The sequence below is a fragment of the Heptranchias perlo genome, chromosome 11, assembly GCF_035084215.1.
Source record: "Heptranchias perlo isolate sHepPer1 chromosome 11, sHepPer1.hap1, whole genome shotgun sequence".
Classification (NCBI taxonomy): domain Eukaryota; kingdom Metazoa; phylum Chordata; class Chondrichthyes; order Hexanchiformes; family Hexanchidae; genus Heptranchias; species Heptranchias perlo.
In genome coordinates this window covers 55,580,839-55,596,658 of record NC_090335.1, presented here as the reverse complement: position 1 = coordinate 55,596,658, position 15,820 = coordinate 55,580,839, and the positions used below count along the sequence as shown (strand labels likewise).

At 43.0% G+C, this 15,820-nt stretch overlaps 2 protein-coding genes across 3 annotated transcripts in view; both read left to right on the top strand.

Annotated features, from left to right (window-relative positions):
- Positions 1-1,554, top strand: part of LOC137327364 (NXPE family member 3-like) — a 36,601-nt gene extending 35,047 nt beyond the window's left edge. For both annotated transcript variants that reach the window (XM_067993085.1, XM_067993083.1), the window contains one exon: positions 916-1,554. In XM_067993085.1, the coding sequence (XP_067849186.1) occupies positions 916-1,469 (554 nt within the window). In that variant the 3' untranslated portion in view covers positions 1,470-1,554. The remainder of the gene's footprint in view (positions 1-915) is intronic.
- Positions 1,480-15,820, top strand: part of LOC137327361 (NXPE family member 3-like) — a 60,089-nt gene continuing 45,748 nt past the window's right edge. The window contains exons 1-2 of the mRNA XM_067993075.1: positions 1,480-1,567; positions 4,945-5,626. The gene's annotated coding sequence lies outside the window, so the exon portion shown is untranslated. The remainder of the gene's footprint in view (positions 1,568-4,944; positions 5,627-15,820) is intronic.

Genomic DNA, 15,820 nt, shown 5'->3' with positions numbered 1-15,820 from the left:
ATCCCTCCTCATTCTTCTCAATCTCTCTACATTCTTTGACACCGATGTCCACGCCATCCTGCTCTGACACATCTCCACCATTGTCCAGTTCCATAGGTCAACCCTTGCTTGGTTCCACTCCTACCTATCGAACCATAGCCAGAGCATCTCCAGCAATGTGTACTCTTCCCACCCCACACATTTACCTCTGGAGACCCCAAAGCCCTATCCTTGACACTCTTCTCTTTGTCCTCTACATGATTCCCCTTGGTGACATCCCTATCTCGGTAGTGCCTTCAGCCAGCTAGGACCCAAGTTCTGGAATTTCCTCTCTAAACCTCTCTGCCTCTTGGCTTGGGAAGATTTTTTGTACGTTAAAGTCATTATATAAATGCAAATTGTTGTAGTTTTCACTTATCTGAAAAAGTCTCTTCCCCTGGCCATGCCCCCTCTGATGTGGGTGATGTTGTTTGGGGAGGGTGGAGGCTGCAGAAACTGCCCCATCCATCTTGAGGGCCTCCCACATCATGTACCCACTTGCTTGCCCACCCATTGTTCCACCCTGGGTGCCTCCAAATTTGCTGGCCAGACATTCTCGCAGCCCAAGTGGTTCTTAGCCCTGCTGTTTACCCACTTATTTGAGTGTTTCCTAGCTTAACTGCTGGCTCCCATCCCAATTACTTACCAGTCCATTAGCAACCTGCCTGCTTGCCCTGAGTACTTCCCAGGACACTTACTGACCTGCCTGTCCTCATTACTTACCAAGCTTGCCCACCTTGAGACCCCATCCTTATATGAAACTGGTTGAGAGATGCGGCTCTCGTTTGACTCCCTGAGGTTCTAAGTGATATGTCTTTCTATTTCATGCCTGTTAATTATTATCTGCAAAATTATGACTCAGCATCATGTTAAATAATGTGTCATCTTCTATTTTAGGTCTCAGAAAGTTTGATCTTGGCAATTCTAAAAATACTGGCCCTAATCTCGCTTTGGATATGGACAATAAGATCAAGGTGGAATATTATCCCCATGGCAAACCAATTCAAATCTTACCCATTTCGAGTCAGGACCTGCCATTCATTGCAAATAAACAGGATGACATTGAAGGAGGAAAGAGCACAGTTATAGCCTTCACCATATGGTGCCATTTCAACACTTTTCCAGTAGAATCATACATCCGAAGGCTACAGAACATCCGGAGGTCAATTCTACGATTGCTGAATAGGAGTCCGGATACAGTGATTGTAATAAAGACGGCCAATGTCCAGGCCCTTCCACGGGATGTCAATTTCTACAACAGTGACTGGTACTCCTATCAGCTTGATTTAGTGCTGAGAAAGATGTTTGAGGGCATCAATGTGGCATTTGTGGATGCATGGGAGATGACAATAGCACATTACCTGCCACATGAGCTACACCCCGAGCGAATCATTATAAAGAATGAAGTAGATGTGTTTCTTTCATTTGTGTGTCCTTTGAAAAAGGGTTAAATGCTGTTTTAAATCTCTTCCAACCAAGTTTTGGCAATCGTGAGATTCATATAATACGAAAGAATTAAAAGATTAGCAATCCGAATTCCAGGGTTTGTGTAAGTGCTTTTTAAATGAATGTACTGCTTTTTTTTAATGTACACTCCCTACAGTCAGTACTGTTTTTTAAAATTAGTCATACTCCAAGTGTGGAGTATTCATTATGATATGTGCAGATTGTTGCTATTTATTGTCTGCAAATAAGCTATGATAACTTCAGGAATGCATTATGTGTTTGTATTTTGTTTTCTTTTTCTTATCACCCTCACTCTTTTGAAGGCGTGATCCCTTGCTGGTATATGTTTCCATGGGAACCATTCTCAAGAGTACCTCATCCAAGTGACCTTTAAACATGTGTCAAACTGGAAATTCCATAATGATTTACGCGGATTAGGCACACAATTAAGATGTTTTAGGTGGGACAAGTTAAGCAAACTCTCCTTTTTGAGAAATGCTAGTGGTTACTGGGGAGGGTGTGGGTATCCTCTCTCTTGGCAACCAACCATCATGGATAGAGATGGGACTTGCAGGATGAACTAGCCCACTGGAATTCTCATTGATGTTTCCTCTGGCACTGCCAAAGGCTGAAGTAGGGCCCATAGATTGTTAAAGGTAATTTTCATCGCAGCAGTCGGTTGCAATGTGATTGGAAAATGGCCTTTCTGCAATAGGGCCAATTTTTTCTTCTTGGACATTCCATCTGCCCAATCTGCTGGCAGTGGTACACAGCTGCTTGCCAACACTGTAAATTTCAATTCCTTCCCCCACAGTGTGCTGATACAGGCCATGAGTGCCTTTCTATGGAAATTACCTGATCCTGGGAATTCCACTGGGGTTAGGGACGTAACTGAATAGCAGAAGGAAGTCCTGCCTGCTATTGTTATGACAGCAGCATGGGATTGTAGCTTATTGGGACCGGAATGTCAGCAGGATATTCCACCATGGAGGAGATCACAGCTGAGCTTGATGTTGTTCTGAACCCTAATGTTCACACATGTACAAGTCACTCAGTAGCAAATGAAAAGGAAAAATCCTAGATGGTTTTCTCCCCCTTGTAGCCCAGATGCGTTGTGTCCAATTGTAGCACCTGACAGATTTTGGCTGAAATCAGATAACTCAACAAAGATTGGGGACAGATCCTGGGACTTTCCTGGGTTGTATGGCTTAATGACACACTGGGCAAAGCACTTACTAACTACCATTGGGAGTGGGGTGGGATGGTGGGCAGCTCTGGATTCATCAGATTTAGTCCTGAAAGTACTCTTGCTGGGTTTTCCCAATATTCCTCCATTTCATAAATATTAAATTTGTACTACCGATACAGGAATAGATTTTCCAAGTTAGCTCTCCTGGCATGGAGCTTCAAAAAAAAGGACTTTATTGGCTGTAAAGCATTAGGGTTAGGGTTAGGGTCGTGAAAGTAGCTATATAAATGTTCTTGTATTCTTACAAATACAAGTTCTAATTTCTTTCTTTTGCCGATTGATCTGATGTACATGTTCAGTATTACTTGTTTTTATTTCAAGTCTCCCTTTTTTATCTCTACCACAGCTGTTTCTAGAGTACTAATTATCTAAGTACAATATGGCGATGGGGAGCCAGATTTATTTCTTCTTTCTTTTTTTCTTTCTGCCTTTTTCTTTTCTTCTTTCTTTATCTTCTTCCTTTGCTCCCTGAGGGAAATTGCACAACATTTTTCATCAGCCCTTTCAGGGTTTTGCGTGCCCTATTTCACAGTGGGAGGATGCCACTATGATTATCCGCCACTTCTTCAGGGCAGGAGACCCCATTGTGAATCCATAGGCTCGGGCCACCAACCCTAAATATTAAGTGACTCAATTCCTGGGAATTGGCACCAACAGGTACGCCAAATGGGTATCGTGAAAGGGGTGGAAGTCCTGCCTCACCAAACTTTCACCCCCCAAAAGAGTCAACAGAATTTCCAGCCCTATGATTCCATAATTCTAAAAATGAGGCTCGTGTATGCAGCAGTAAGCTGAGCAATTGAATCATTGGTGCTTTAAAGGCACCAATTCTGAACTGACAACTAGCATGAAGTGACGCATCCAATTGTTTAAATAATTGTGAAGTTGGTTCCAGCTGCTCTAATCAAAATCACAAATGATATCCTCTGACTATGACTGTGGTGCATTACCCCTCCTCATTCTTCTCAATCTCTCTACACCCTTTGAAACTGGTGTCCACACCATCCTCCTTTAGCACCTCTCCTCCATTGTCCAGCTGCATGGGACCATCCTTACATGCTTCCACTCTTACCTATCAAACCATAGCCAGAACATCTCCAGCAATGTCTACTCTTCCCTCCACACACATTTACCTCCAATAGACCCCAAAGCCCTATCCTTGACCCCCTCCTCTTCATCATCTGCATGTTGTCCCTTGGAGACATTATCTGAAGGCATGGGGTCAGATTCCACATGTACACTGATGACACACACCTCTACTTTTCCCTTGTGTTCAATTCCCTTCACGGCCTTGCCCATCCCTATCTCTATAACCTTTTCCACACCTACAACTCTCTGAGAATTCTGCATTGCTCTGACTCTGGCTTCTTGTGCATCCCCACTCCTTTCACCCCACCATTGACAGCAGTGCCGTCAGCCGTTTAGGCACTATGTTCTGGAATGTCCCCCCTGAACCTCTCTGCCTCTCCACCCCTCTCTCATCCTTTAAAACTCTCTTTAAAACCCACCTCTTTGACCAAACATTTGGTTAGCCCTCTAATATCTCCATTGTCTCAGTAATTTTTGCCTGATTAAGCTTCTGTGAAGTGCATTGGGAAGTTTTTTGTATGTTTAAGTCACTATATAAATGCAAGTTGTTGTTTTCACTTATCTAAAAAAAAAAGTTTCTTCCCCTGGCCATGCCCCCTCTGATGTGGGTAACCTTGTTTGGGGAGATTGGAGGCTCTAATCAAAAGAAGGACCTGCAGAAACTGCCCCAGCCATCTTGAGGGCCTCCCACATCTGTATCCAAATGCTTGCCCACCCCACGTGCTTTCCAGTGCATTGTTCTGTCCTGGGTGCCTCCGAATATGCTAGGTCACACACCCATTCAGTCTGTTTGGTCCTTAGCCCTTCTGTTTACTCACTTATCTGAGTGCTTCCTAGCTTAACTGCTGCTCCCACCCCAATTACTTACCAGCTCACTAGCACATCAGCCTGCTTGCTTGCCCTGAGCACATCTGCTGACTTGCTTGTCCCAATTACTTACCTGGCTGCTAGCTTAACCTCCATGAGACCCCGTCCTTTATATGAAGCTGATTTGGTCTAGGTGGAGTAGGATGGGAGATGTGGCTCTAGTTTGACGTACTGAGGTTCTAAGTGATATATCTTTCTATTTCATGCCTGTTAATTATTATCTGCAAAATTACGACTCGGCTTCGTGTTAAATGATGTGACATCTTCTGTTTTAGGTCGCAGAAAGTTTGATCTTGGCAATTCTAAAAATACCGGCCCTCATCTCGCTTTGGATATGGACAACAAGATCAAGGTGGAATATTATCCCCATGGCAAACCAATTCGAATCTTACCCATTTCGAGTCAGAACCTGCCATTCATTGCAAATAAACTAGATGACATTAAAGGAGGAAAGAGCACAGTTATCGCCTTCACCGTATGGTGTCATTGCTACCCTTTTTCAGTAGAACATAGGAATACAGGAACAGGAGTATGTCATTCAACCCCTCAAGTCTGTTCTGCCATTCAATGAGATCATGGCTGATCTGCATTCTAACTCCATTTACCCGCCTTGGCTTCATGGGCTATAAATTGGATCATGTAGCACCCATTGTATAGGTTGTACGTGGCCTACTAAGGACCTGAAATGGCGTCCGGAATGCATGTGCACGCTTCTAGCAAGACATGCGCTGGACGCCAGCTTGGTAAAGGAGTTTGCGCATGCGCAGATAAAGAACGCCGGCAGCATGTAAAGTAATGAGAATAAGCATTAGAAGTATGTGCAACGCTGATTTAAAGGGACAGATGCGATTTTGGAACTCAAAGCTTCAACCAACGCTTCGCACAGCTGAACAGGTCGTAAACAGCATAGAGGACCCCCCACCAGCGCTATTTCGAAGGATCATGCAGGATTTACAGGTTAGTTGCTGGATTATTGCTTCTAGCTGCTGATGCATTTGTACCTGTTTTTGGAGGTCTCCTAAACTTGAATACTAGGATTGGGGCCATCGCCTCAAAATTAGAGCCAGAACTTGCAGGATTGAAGTTAGGAAACACTTCTACACGCAAAGGGTGGTAAAAGTTTGGAATGCTCTTCTGCAAACGACAGTTGATGCTAGCTCAATTGTGAATTTTAAATCTGAGATTGATAGATTTTTGTTAACCAAGGGTATTAAGGGATATGGGGCTAAGGCGGGTATATGGAGTTAGGTCACAGACCAATCATGATCTCATTGAATAGCGGAACAGGCTCAAGGGGCTAAATGCCACTACCACTAGCTGCCTCCTGTTATGCGGCACCTTTGCCTGCAAAAAAGTGGGATGTGTGTCGGTGAGTGTCCTGTTGGATGTTTGGGTGATGTGCCTGTCATAGTTGAATAGCTGCGAGTGTGTGTGACCTGTGAGTTGTGGGTATGCAGCTTGCAACAAAGGTAATGTGTGAGGGTGAAAGGAAGCATCTGATTGGAAGAGTTGAGTAATGATTGAAAGAGTTTGTTGGTAAGTGTGTGATGGGGGTGTAGTGAGTGGAGCAGTGGATGCGGCTAGTGGTGCAGTTGGTAGGAGATACCACTTGACAATTGACCTCACTCACGTTGACCACTCGTGTCAAATCACTGAACTTCTTCCTGCACTGCATCCATGTTCGCAGTGCTATGCACCTGGCATTGACTTCGTACCCTACTGCCTCCCACTGCCTCTTCAGCATATGTCTGGAGGGCCTCTTCTCCTCCTGTGGATATAGGATGCCCCTTCTTCTGTCCACCTCTTAGACCAAAGCCTCTAGTGCATCAGCAGAGAACCTTGGTGAATGCTCTCTCGCAGGCATGGTACAAACACAGACTGGCAGATTGGTGAGGTCTGGCGTGCAGATTGGAGGATGTGGGATTTAGTCGTGCGCAACCTTTATTCAATGTTTTAATGTAGCTCAACAGTGTAAACATAGGGACGGGACCTGCATCTGTGTTTTACATGTGCGAGGTCTGATCTCCGATCAGACTCCGTGCGGACCCCTATCTTATATTTTGCAAATAAGAGGTGCAGGCTGCCTTTAAGAGGTGCGGGCTGCCTTTACGTGATGCTATCCACTCGCACGATATCGGGGCCTCCTGCTGGTGAGCAGCCAGTCAACAGCGCAGCTAGGCCTGGCTGCTCACAGATGTCAGGTAAATGACCAAGCAGCACGAATGTTACATGCTGCCTGCATCTCCACGACTGGGCGTGCGTTAATCGCGCAACGCGACCCCCGCGACCGGCTTCGGGGGTTATCCAATTTATTGACCTCAGATTTAAAATTATTAATTGAGCTCGCATCTACTGCTTTTTGTGGAAGAGAGTTCCACACTTCTACCACCCTTTGTGTGAAGAAGTGTTTCCTAACTTCTCTCCTGAATGGCCTGGCTCTGATTGTAAGGTTATGTCCCCTTGTCCTAGACTCCCTCACCAGCAGAAAAAGTTTCTCTCTATCTACCCTATCAATTCTTTTTAAAATCCTAAAAACCTCAATCAAACCACCCCTTAACCCTCCCTATCTCTGTAACCTCTTCCAGCCATACAACCCTCTGAGATCTCTGCGCTCCTCTTATGCAGCCCCGATTTTAATCGCTCCACCACTGGCGGCCGTGTCTTCAGCTGCCTAGGCCCTAAGCTCTGGAATTCCCTCCGTAAACCTTTCCGCCTCTCTCCCTCTTGTAAGAATGGGCAGGTCAAGGAAGATACAAGCAAGAGCCCATGAAGATGTGGTGTACATATAATTTTAAGTACGCTGCCTGGCAATGAAGCAGTTAAAACTAAAATGCTGAAATGGCCTGTGCTTGGCATGGCTACAGTGATCCTGGGTAGTATCTTTGGAAGAGTTTAGTAGGAATGCTTTATTAAGATGAGCTGCTCATGGTCGACCAGCCTTATCTTAATCACTGCAGCTCTGGACAATACCTGTCTCTTAAAGAAATTAGCCTGTTGAGATAAGCCGCTCATGGCTTGACGGCTTCATCTCCTTCCAGTCTAAACTCATCCAGCTGACAATAATCAATCAACCTTATCATCCCTGACTTGTTATGTTGGAAAAATAATCTCACATTTCGCGGCTCCGGGTGTAAGGATCAGATTAGTAGCGGTTACAAGACCAGTATCAGTACAGGTGATTGTAAGAGGGCAGTAGGAGAGGAAGAAGCTACAAAGAAGAAGGAAACACCCGAGCAAATCGAGCATCTCTACTCAGAAGAGAATAGGTTAATGTTGTTCTGTTCTTTTAACTATGGCTTGAGCATTGTAATTGTTTTAAATTGTGCTTGGTTTGATCACCTCAATAAAGAGCTCTTCACCACCCACAAGGTGTCTCTCCTCCTTTAAGAGGCTCCTCAAAACCTACCTGTCCTAATTTCTCCTTATGTGGCTCAATGTCAAATTTTGTATGATAACACTCTTGTGAAGTGCCTTGGATGTTTTACTACGTTAAAGGTACTATATAAATGTAAGTTGTTGTTATATTCCAGGGAATACTTGCCTAGTTTATGTAATCTCTCCTCATAATTTAACCCTTGGAGCCCTGGTAACATTCTGGCGAATCTGCACTGCACTCCTTCCAAGGCCAGTATATTCTTTCAAAGGTGCGGTGCCCAGAACTGTACACAGTACTTCAGAGGTGGTCTAACCAGGGTGTTGTATAGCTGCAGCAAAACTTCCTCCCCTTTACATTCTAGCCCTCTAGATATAAAGGCTAACATTTCATTAGCCTTCTTGATTATTTTTTGTACCTGACCGCTACATTTTAATGATCTGTGTACGTAGACCTGTAAATTTTTTTGGACCTCCACTGTTCCTAGCTTTTCACCATTTAAAAAATACTCAGATCTATCCTTTTTTGGTCCAAAATGGATGACCTCACACTTACCTGTGTTGAAATCCATCTGCCACAGTTTTGCCCACTCACTTAATCGATCAATGTCTCTTTGTAATTTTATGCTCCCGTGTACATTGCTTACTACGCCACCAATCTTTATGTCATCGGCAAACTTGGATATTTGGCTCTGTTGCGTTATCCAAGTCATTAATAAGTATAGTGCATAGTTGAGGCCCCAGCACAGATGCTTGTGGGACACCATTAGTCACATCCTTCCAATGTAAGTACATATCCATTGTCCCTACTCTCTGTCTTCTCCTAACCAATCTCCTAACCAGGTCAATAGTTTGCCTTCAATTCCATGAACTTTAATTTTAGCTAACCGTCTCTTATGTAGAACCCTATCGAATGCCTTCTGGAAGTCCATATGAACTACATCCATATACATACCCCGGCCTACTACTTTAGTTACTTCCTCAAAAAATTCAATTAGGTTTGTTAGACATGACCTACCCCTTACAAATCCACGTTGGCTCACTCGAATCAGCTCAAATTTCTCTAAGTGCTCAGTCACCCTGTCCTTAATTATAGATTCCAATAACTTCCCCACAACAGATGTTAGACTAACAGGTCTAAAATTTCTTGGTTTCCCTTGCCTTTCTTAAATAATGGAGTTACATTTGCAATTTTCCAATCTAAAGGGACAATTCATGATTGGAGAGAGCTTTGGAGGATTATGGCTAAAGCATCTGCAATTTCCTCACCTACTTCCTTTAAAACCCTGGGGTGGAAACCATCAGGTCCTGGGGATTTGACAGTCTTTAGTGCCATTATTTTTCCTAATACTGTTTTCTTGTTTATGTTAACTTTAGTGAGTTCCAGTCCTTGATTCATTATTAGTTTCCCCGGAATGTCAGGTATATTATCCTCTGACTGACAAAAAGTAATTATTCAACAAATCTGCCTTTTCCTTATTTTCATTTGCAATATTATCCACATTTGTTTTTAAAGGGCTCACATTACCCTTGACTACCCTTGTTCCTCTAATATGATTGTAAAAACTTTTTGTGTTAATCTTGATATCCCTCGTGAGTTTTTTTCGTATTCCTTTTTGCAGCTATTCCTATCTTTTTTGTCTTCCTTTGCTGTTCTTTATATCTCTCCCAGTCCCCTGGATCTACATTATACTTTGCACTTTTGTTTGCTCTTTCCTTCAGTTTTATGTTATCTCTCACCTCTTTTGTCAACCATGGCTGTTTTATTTGATAAACAGAGCTGTTGCTGCTTACAGTTATATACTTGTCCTATATCAAGCTAAAGTCTTTTTTGAAAACATCCCACTGTTCATCAGTAGTTTTACCCAATAACAGTTTTGACTAGTTTACCATCATCACTCACTGTCTCATCCCATTAAAGTTAAGCGTACCAAAATCTAGAATCTTAGAATCTGTTTCTCCTTTTCAAACCTAACATTGAATTCAATAATAGTGTGATCAATGTTTGATAAATGTTCCCTTACTGTTAGATTATTAACTAAATCTGGCACATTACTTATTATTAAATCTAGTTTGGCCTGCCCTCTTGTTGGTTCTAGAACATGGTGCTCCAGAAAACTATCTTGAATGCACTTAAGAAATTCACTACCTTTCTGACTTGAGCTACTCTGCTTTTCCCAATCTATATGAAAATTAAAGTCTCCCATTAAAACAACTCTGCTTTTGCTACAAGCCTCTCTAATCTCTGAATTAATACATTCTGCCACTTCATTGCTACTATCAGAAGGCCTGTAGCAACTCCCATTACAGGTTTAAGTCCTCTGTTATTCCTTAATAGAGTCTCTGCTGATCGCTTTCCCTTACCTATATCCTCTCTTACTAATGTTGAAATAGTATCTTTAATCAATAAAGATACCCCTCCTCCTCATCCAGTTTCCTTATCCTTTCTCAAGACCTTATAACCTGGAATATTTAACTTGGCCAATTCTTAGGTGGGGGCCTGCTGCAGTTTCCAATGAAGCTTCCGGATGTTGCTGCAAATGAGAGCTGTAGACTCAAGAGGCACACCTGTCAGTTGCTGCACAACCTCTGAGACTGACCTGAGGTCCTGCATGTAGGTACGATGTTTCTTGAACGCTTTTCATTTCAGGCAAGTACCCAGGATTACTGGGTCCCATGACTCCACAGCTGTAGGTAGTCTTCTCCTCAGTCTTTGCTGCGAAGGTGACACATCCTCACCCACTTCCCATTCCTTCAGCTTCTTCAGGCTCTGTGCAAAATTAAAGCACATGGGATTGGTGGTAATAAACTGGCATGGATTAAAAATTGGTTAACAGACAGGAAACAGAGTAGGAATAAATGGGTCTTTTTCGGGGTGGCAGGCAGTGACTAGTGGGGTTCCGCAGGGATCAGTGCTTGGGCCCCAGCTATTCACAATATATATCAATGATTGGATGAGGGAACCAAATGTAATATTTCCAAGTTTGCTGACGACAAAAACTAGGTGGGATTGTGAGTTGTGAGGAGGATGCAAAGAGGCTTCAAGGCGATTTAGACAAGTTTTTGTGAGTGGGCAAATATATGGCAGATGCAGTATAATGTGGATAAATGTGAAGTTATCCACTTTGGTAGAAAAAACAGAAAGGCAGAGTATTATTTAAATGGTGATAGATTGGGAAATGTTGATGTACAAAGAGACCTGGATGTCATTGTACACCAGTCACTGAAAACAAACATGCAGGTGCAGCAAGCAGTTAGGAAGGCAAATGGTATGTTGGCCTTCATTGCAAGAGGATTTGAGTACAGGAGCAAGGATGTCTTACTACAGTTATACAGGGCCTTGGTGAGACTACACCTGGAGTATTGTGTGCAATTTTGGTCTCCTTACCTAAGAAAGGCTATACTTGCCATTGAGGGAGTGCAGTGAAGGTTCACCAGACTGATTCCTGGGATGATAGGACTGTCATATGAGGAGAGATTGGGTCAACTAGGCCTGCCTCTCGAGTTTAGAAGAATGAGAGGGGATCTCATTGAAATGTATAAAATTCTGACAGGGCTAGGCAGACTGGATGCAGGGAGGATGTTTCCCCTGGCTGGGGGATCCAGAACGAGGGGTCACAGTCTAAGGATAGAGGGTAGAACATTTAGGAGAAATTTCTTCACTCAGAGGGTGGTGAACCTGTGGAATTCTCTACCACAGAAGGCTTGGAGGCCAAGCCACTGAACATATTTAAGAAGGAGATAAATAGATTTCTAAACACAGAAGGCATCAAGGGGTATGGGGAAAGAGCGGGAATATGGTATTGAGATAGAGGATCAGCCATGAAGATATTGAATGGCAGAGCAGGCTCGAAGCACCGAATGGCCTACTCCTGCTCCTATTTTCTATGTTTCTATGTTTCTGTGAATCACCATATCGTTACTAACACTATCTAATTGCTCCCAGGTGAAAGTATCTCAGCTGGTGCCTGGAAATGAGGAAGCAGGGATGTGGTTTCAGGGGGCTGGGGTAGGGGAACATGTGGGCGTCTGTGCAGGAACTCATGGATGAACTTCAGTCTGCCTTCATTGCCCTCTTCATCATCATCCTCCTCATCATCATCAACATAGTTGACAAGGACATAGTTGTGTCTGTGATGTTCTTCCTGCTCCTTATCATAATTAGTATCCTACTTGTGAGCCTCCGTTGTTATGGTACATCTGCAGAAATCATAGAATAATGGAATCATAGAATGATACAGCAAGGAAGGAAGCCATTCATCCCATCGTGCCTGTGCTGGCTCTTTGAAAGAGTTATCCAATTAGCCCCACTCCCCTGCTCTTTCCCCCTAGCCCTGTAATTTTTTTCCTTTAAAGTATTTATCCAATTCCCTTTTGACAGTTAATATTGAATCTTTCAGGCAGTGTATTCCAGATCATAACAACTTGCTGCGTAAAATCTTTCTTCCTCATGTCGCCTCATTTTTTTGCCAATTACCTTAAATCTGTATCCTCTGGTTACCGACCCTTCTGCCACTGGAAACAATTTCTCCTTATTTACTCTATCAAAACCCTTCATGATTTTGAACACCTCTATCAAATCTCCCATTAACCTTCCCTGCTGTAAGGAGAACAACCCCAGTTTCTCTAGTCTCTCCACGTAACTGAAGTCCCTCATTCCTCGTACCATTCTAGTAAATCTCCTCTGCACCCTCTCTAAGGCCTTGACATCTTTCCTAATGTGTGGTAGTGCCCAAGATTGGCCACAATACTCCTGCTAAGGCTTAACCAGTGTTTTATAAAGGTTTAGCATAACTTCCTTGCTTTTATACTCTATGCCTTTATTTATAAAGCCAAGGATCCCATATACCTCTTTAACAGCCTTCTCAACTTGTCCTGCCACCTTTAAAGACTTGTGTACGTACACCCCCAGGTCTCTCTGTTCCTGCACCCCCTTTAAAATTGTATCATTTAGTTTATATTGCCTCTCCTCACTCTTCCTACCAAAATGCATCACTTCACACTTCTCTGCGTTAAATTTCATGTGCCATGTGTCTGCCCATTTCACCAGTATGTCTATGTCCTCCTGAGGTCTGTTGCCCATATCCTAACTCGCACCAAGTCCCGTTCACCCAGCACCCCTGTGCTCGCTGACCTACATTGACTCCTGGTCAAGCAATGCCTCGATTTTAAAATTCTCATCCATGTTTTCAAATCCCTCCATGGCCTCTCCCCTCCCTATCTCTGTCACGTCCTCCAGCCTTACAACCCTCCGAGATCACACCGCTCCTCTAATTCTGGCCTCTTGCGCATCCCCGATTTTAATTGCTCCACCATTGGCGGCCATGCCTTCAGCTGCCTAAGCTCTAAGCTCTGGAATTCCTTCCCTATACTTCTCCAGCTCTCTACCTCTCTTTCCTCCTTTAAGATGCTCCTTAAAACCTATCTCTTTGACCAAGCTTTTGGTCACCTGTCCTAATATCTCCTTATGTGGCTTGGTGTCAAATTTTGTTTGATAACGCTCCTGTGAAGCACCTTGAGTGTTTTACTACGTTAAATGCGCTATAAAAATGCAAGTTGTTGTTGACTCCAAAGCTGACCAGGATACGCTACAGGAGAATTTGAACATATTTCAAAATTGGGCAGACAGGTGGCAGATAAAATTCAATGTAGAGAAATACAAAGTGCTTCACAAGGGTACAAAATATCCAGGAAGGCACTATTATTTAAATGGAAAGAAAATAATGTGCATGGAAAATGAAAGAGGTCCTGATTAACAATAAATTGAAGCTACCACAACAATGCTCGGTGGCAGTGAGTAAAACAACTCAGATATTGGGATATATTAAAAGGGCAATATCGAGCCAAAATAGTGAGGTAATTCTGCTGCTTTATAATTTATTGTTGTGACCATGCTTAGAATACTATGTACAATTCTAGATGCCGCAGTACAAAAGGGATATTGCAGCTATTGAAAGGACACAGAAGAGAGAAAAAATTAAATGATACACGTCAAGGACCAGTGATTTATAAATGATTAAACAGCACAGTAGGAACATAGGTATGTAGGAACAGGAGTAGGCCATTTAGCCCCTCGAGCCTGCTCCGCCATTTGATAAGGTCATGGCTGATCTGTGATCTAACTCCATGTACCTGCCTTTGGCCCATATCCCTTAATACCTTTGGTTGCCAAAAAGCTATCTATCTCAGATTTAAATTTAGCAATTGAGCTAGCATCAATTGCCATTTGCGGAAGAGAGTTCCAAACTTCTACCACCCTTTGTGTGTAGAAATGTTTCTAATCTCACTCCTGAAAGGTCTGGCTCTAATATTTAGACTGTGCCCCCTACTCCTAAAATCCCCAACCAGCGGAAATAGTTTCTCTCTATCCACCATATCTGTTCCCCTTAATATCTTATAAACTTCGATCAGATCACCCCTTAACCTTCTAAACTCTAGAAATTACAACCCCAATTTGTGTAATCTCTCCTCGTAACTTAACCCTTGAAGTCCGGGTATCATTCTAGTAAACCTACGCTGCACTCCCTCCAAGGCCAATATGTCCTTCCGAAGGTGCAGTGCCCAGAACTGCACACAGTACTCCAGGTGCGGTCTAACCAGGACTTTGTATAGCTGCAGCATAACTTCCGCCCCCTTGTACTCTAGTCCTTTAGATATAAAGGCCAGCATTCCATTAGCCTGATTGATTATTTTCTGCACTTGTTCATGACACTTCAATGATCTATGTACCTGAACCCCTAAGTCCCTTTGGACATCCACTGTTTTTAACTTTTTACCATTTAGAAAGTACACTGTTCTATCCTTTTTTGATCCAAAGTGGATGACCTCACATTTGTCTACATTGAATTCCATTTGCCACAGTTTTGCCCATTCACCTAAACTATCAATATCGCTTTGTAATTTTATGTTTTCATCTACACTGCTTACGATGCCACCAATCTTTGTGTCATTGGCAAACTTAGATATGAGACTTTCTATGCCTTCATCTAAGTCGTTAATAAATATTGTAAATAATTGAGGCCCCAAGACAGATCCCTGCGGGACTCCACTAGTCACATCCTGCCAATGTGAGTACCTACCCATTATCCCTACTCTCTGTTGCCTTTCGCTCAGCCAACTTCCTAACCAAGTCCGTACTTTTCCCTCGATTCCATGGGCTTCTATCTTAGCGAACAGCCTCTTATGTGGGACCTTATCAAATGCCTTCTGGAAGTCCATATAAATAACATCCATTGACACTGTCCACTACTTTAGTCACCTCTTCAAAAAATTCAATTAGGTTTGTCAGGCACGACCTACCTTTCACAAATCTATGCTGGCTCTCTCTGATTAACTGAAAATTCTCGAGGTGTTCAGTCACCCTATCCTTAATTATAGACTCCAGCATTTTCCCCACAACAGATGTTAGGCTAACAAGTCTATAATTCCCTGGTTTCCCTTTCCTTTCTTAAAAACCGGAGTGACATGTGCAATTTTCCAATCTAGAGGGACAGTTACTGAATCTAGAGAACTTTGAAAGATCATAGGGCATCTGCAATGTGCTCACCTACTTCCTTTAAAACCCTGGGATGGAAACCATCTGGTCCTGGGGATTTGTCACTCTTTAGTGCTATTATTTTCTTCATTACTGTTGCTTTACTTATGTTAATTTTATTGAGTCCCTGTCCCCGATTCAATATTAGTTTTCTTGGGATTTCCGGCATGCTATCCTCTTTTTCCACTGTAAATACTGATGCAAAGTAATTATTCAACATGTCCGCCATTTCTCCATTGTCAATG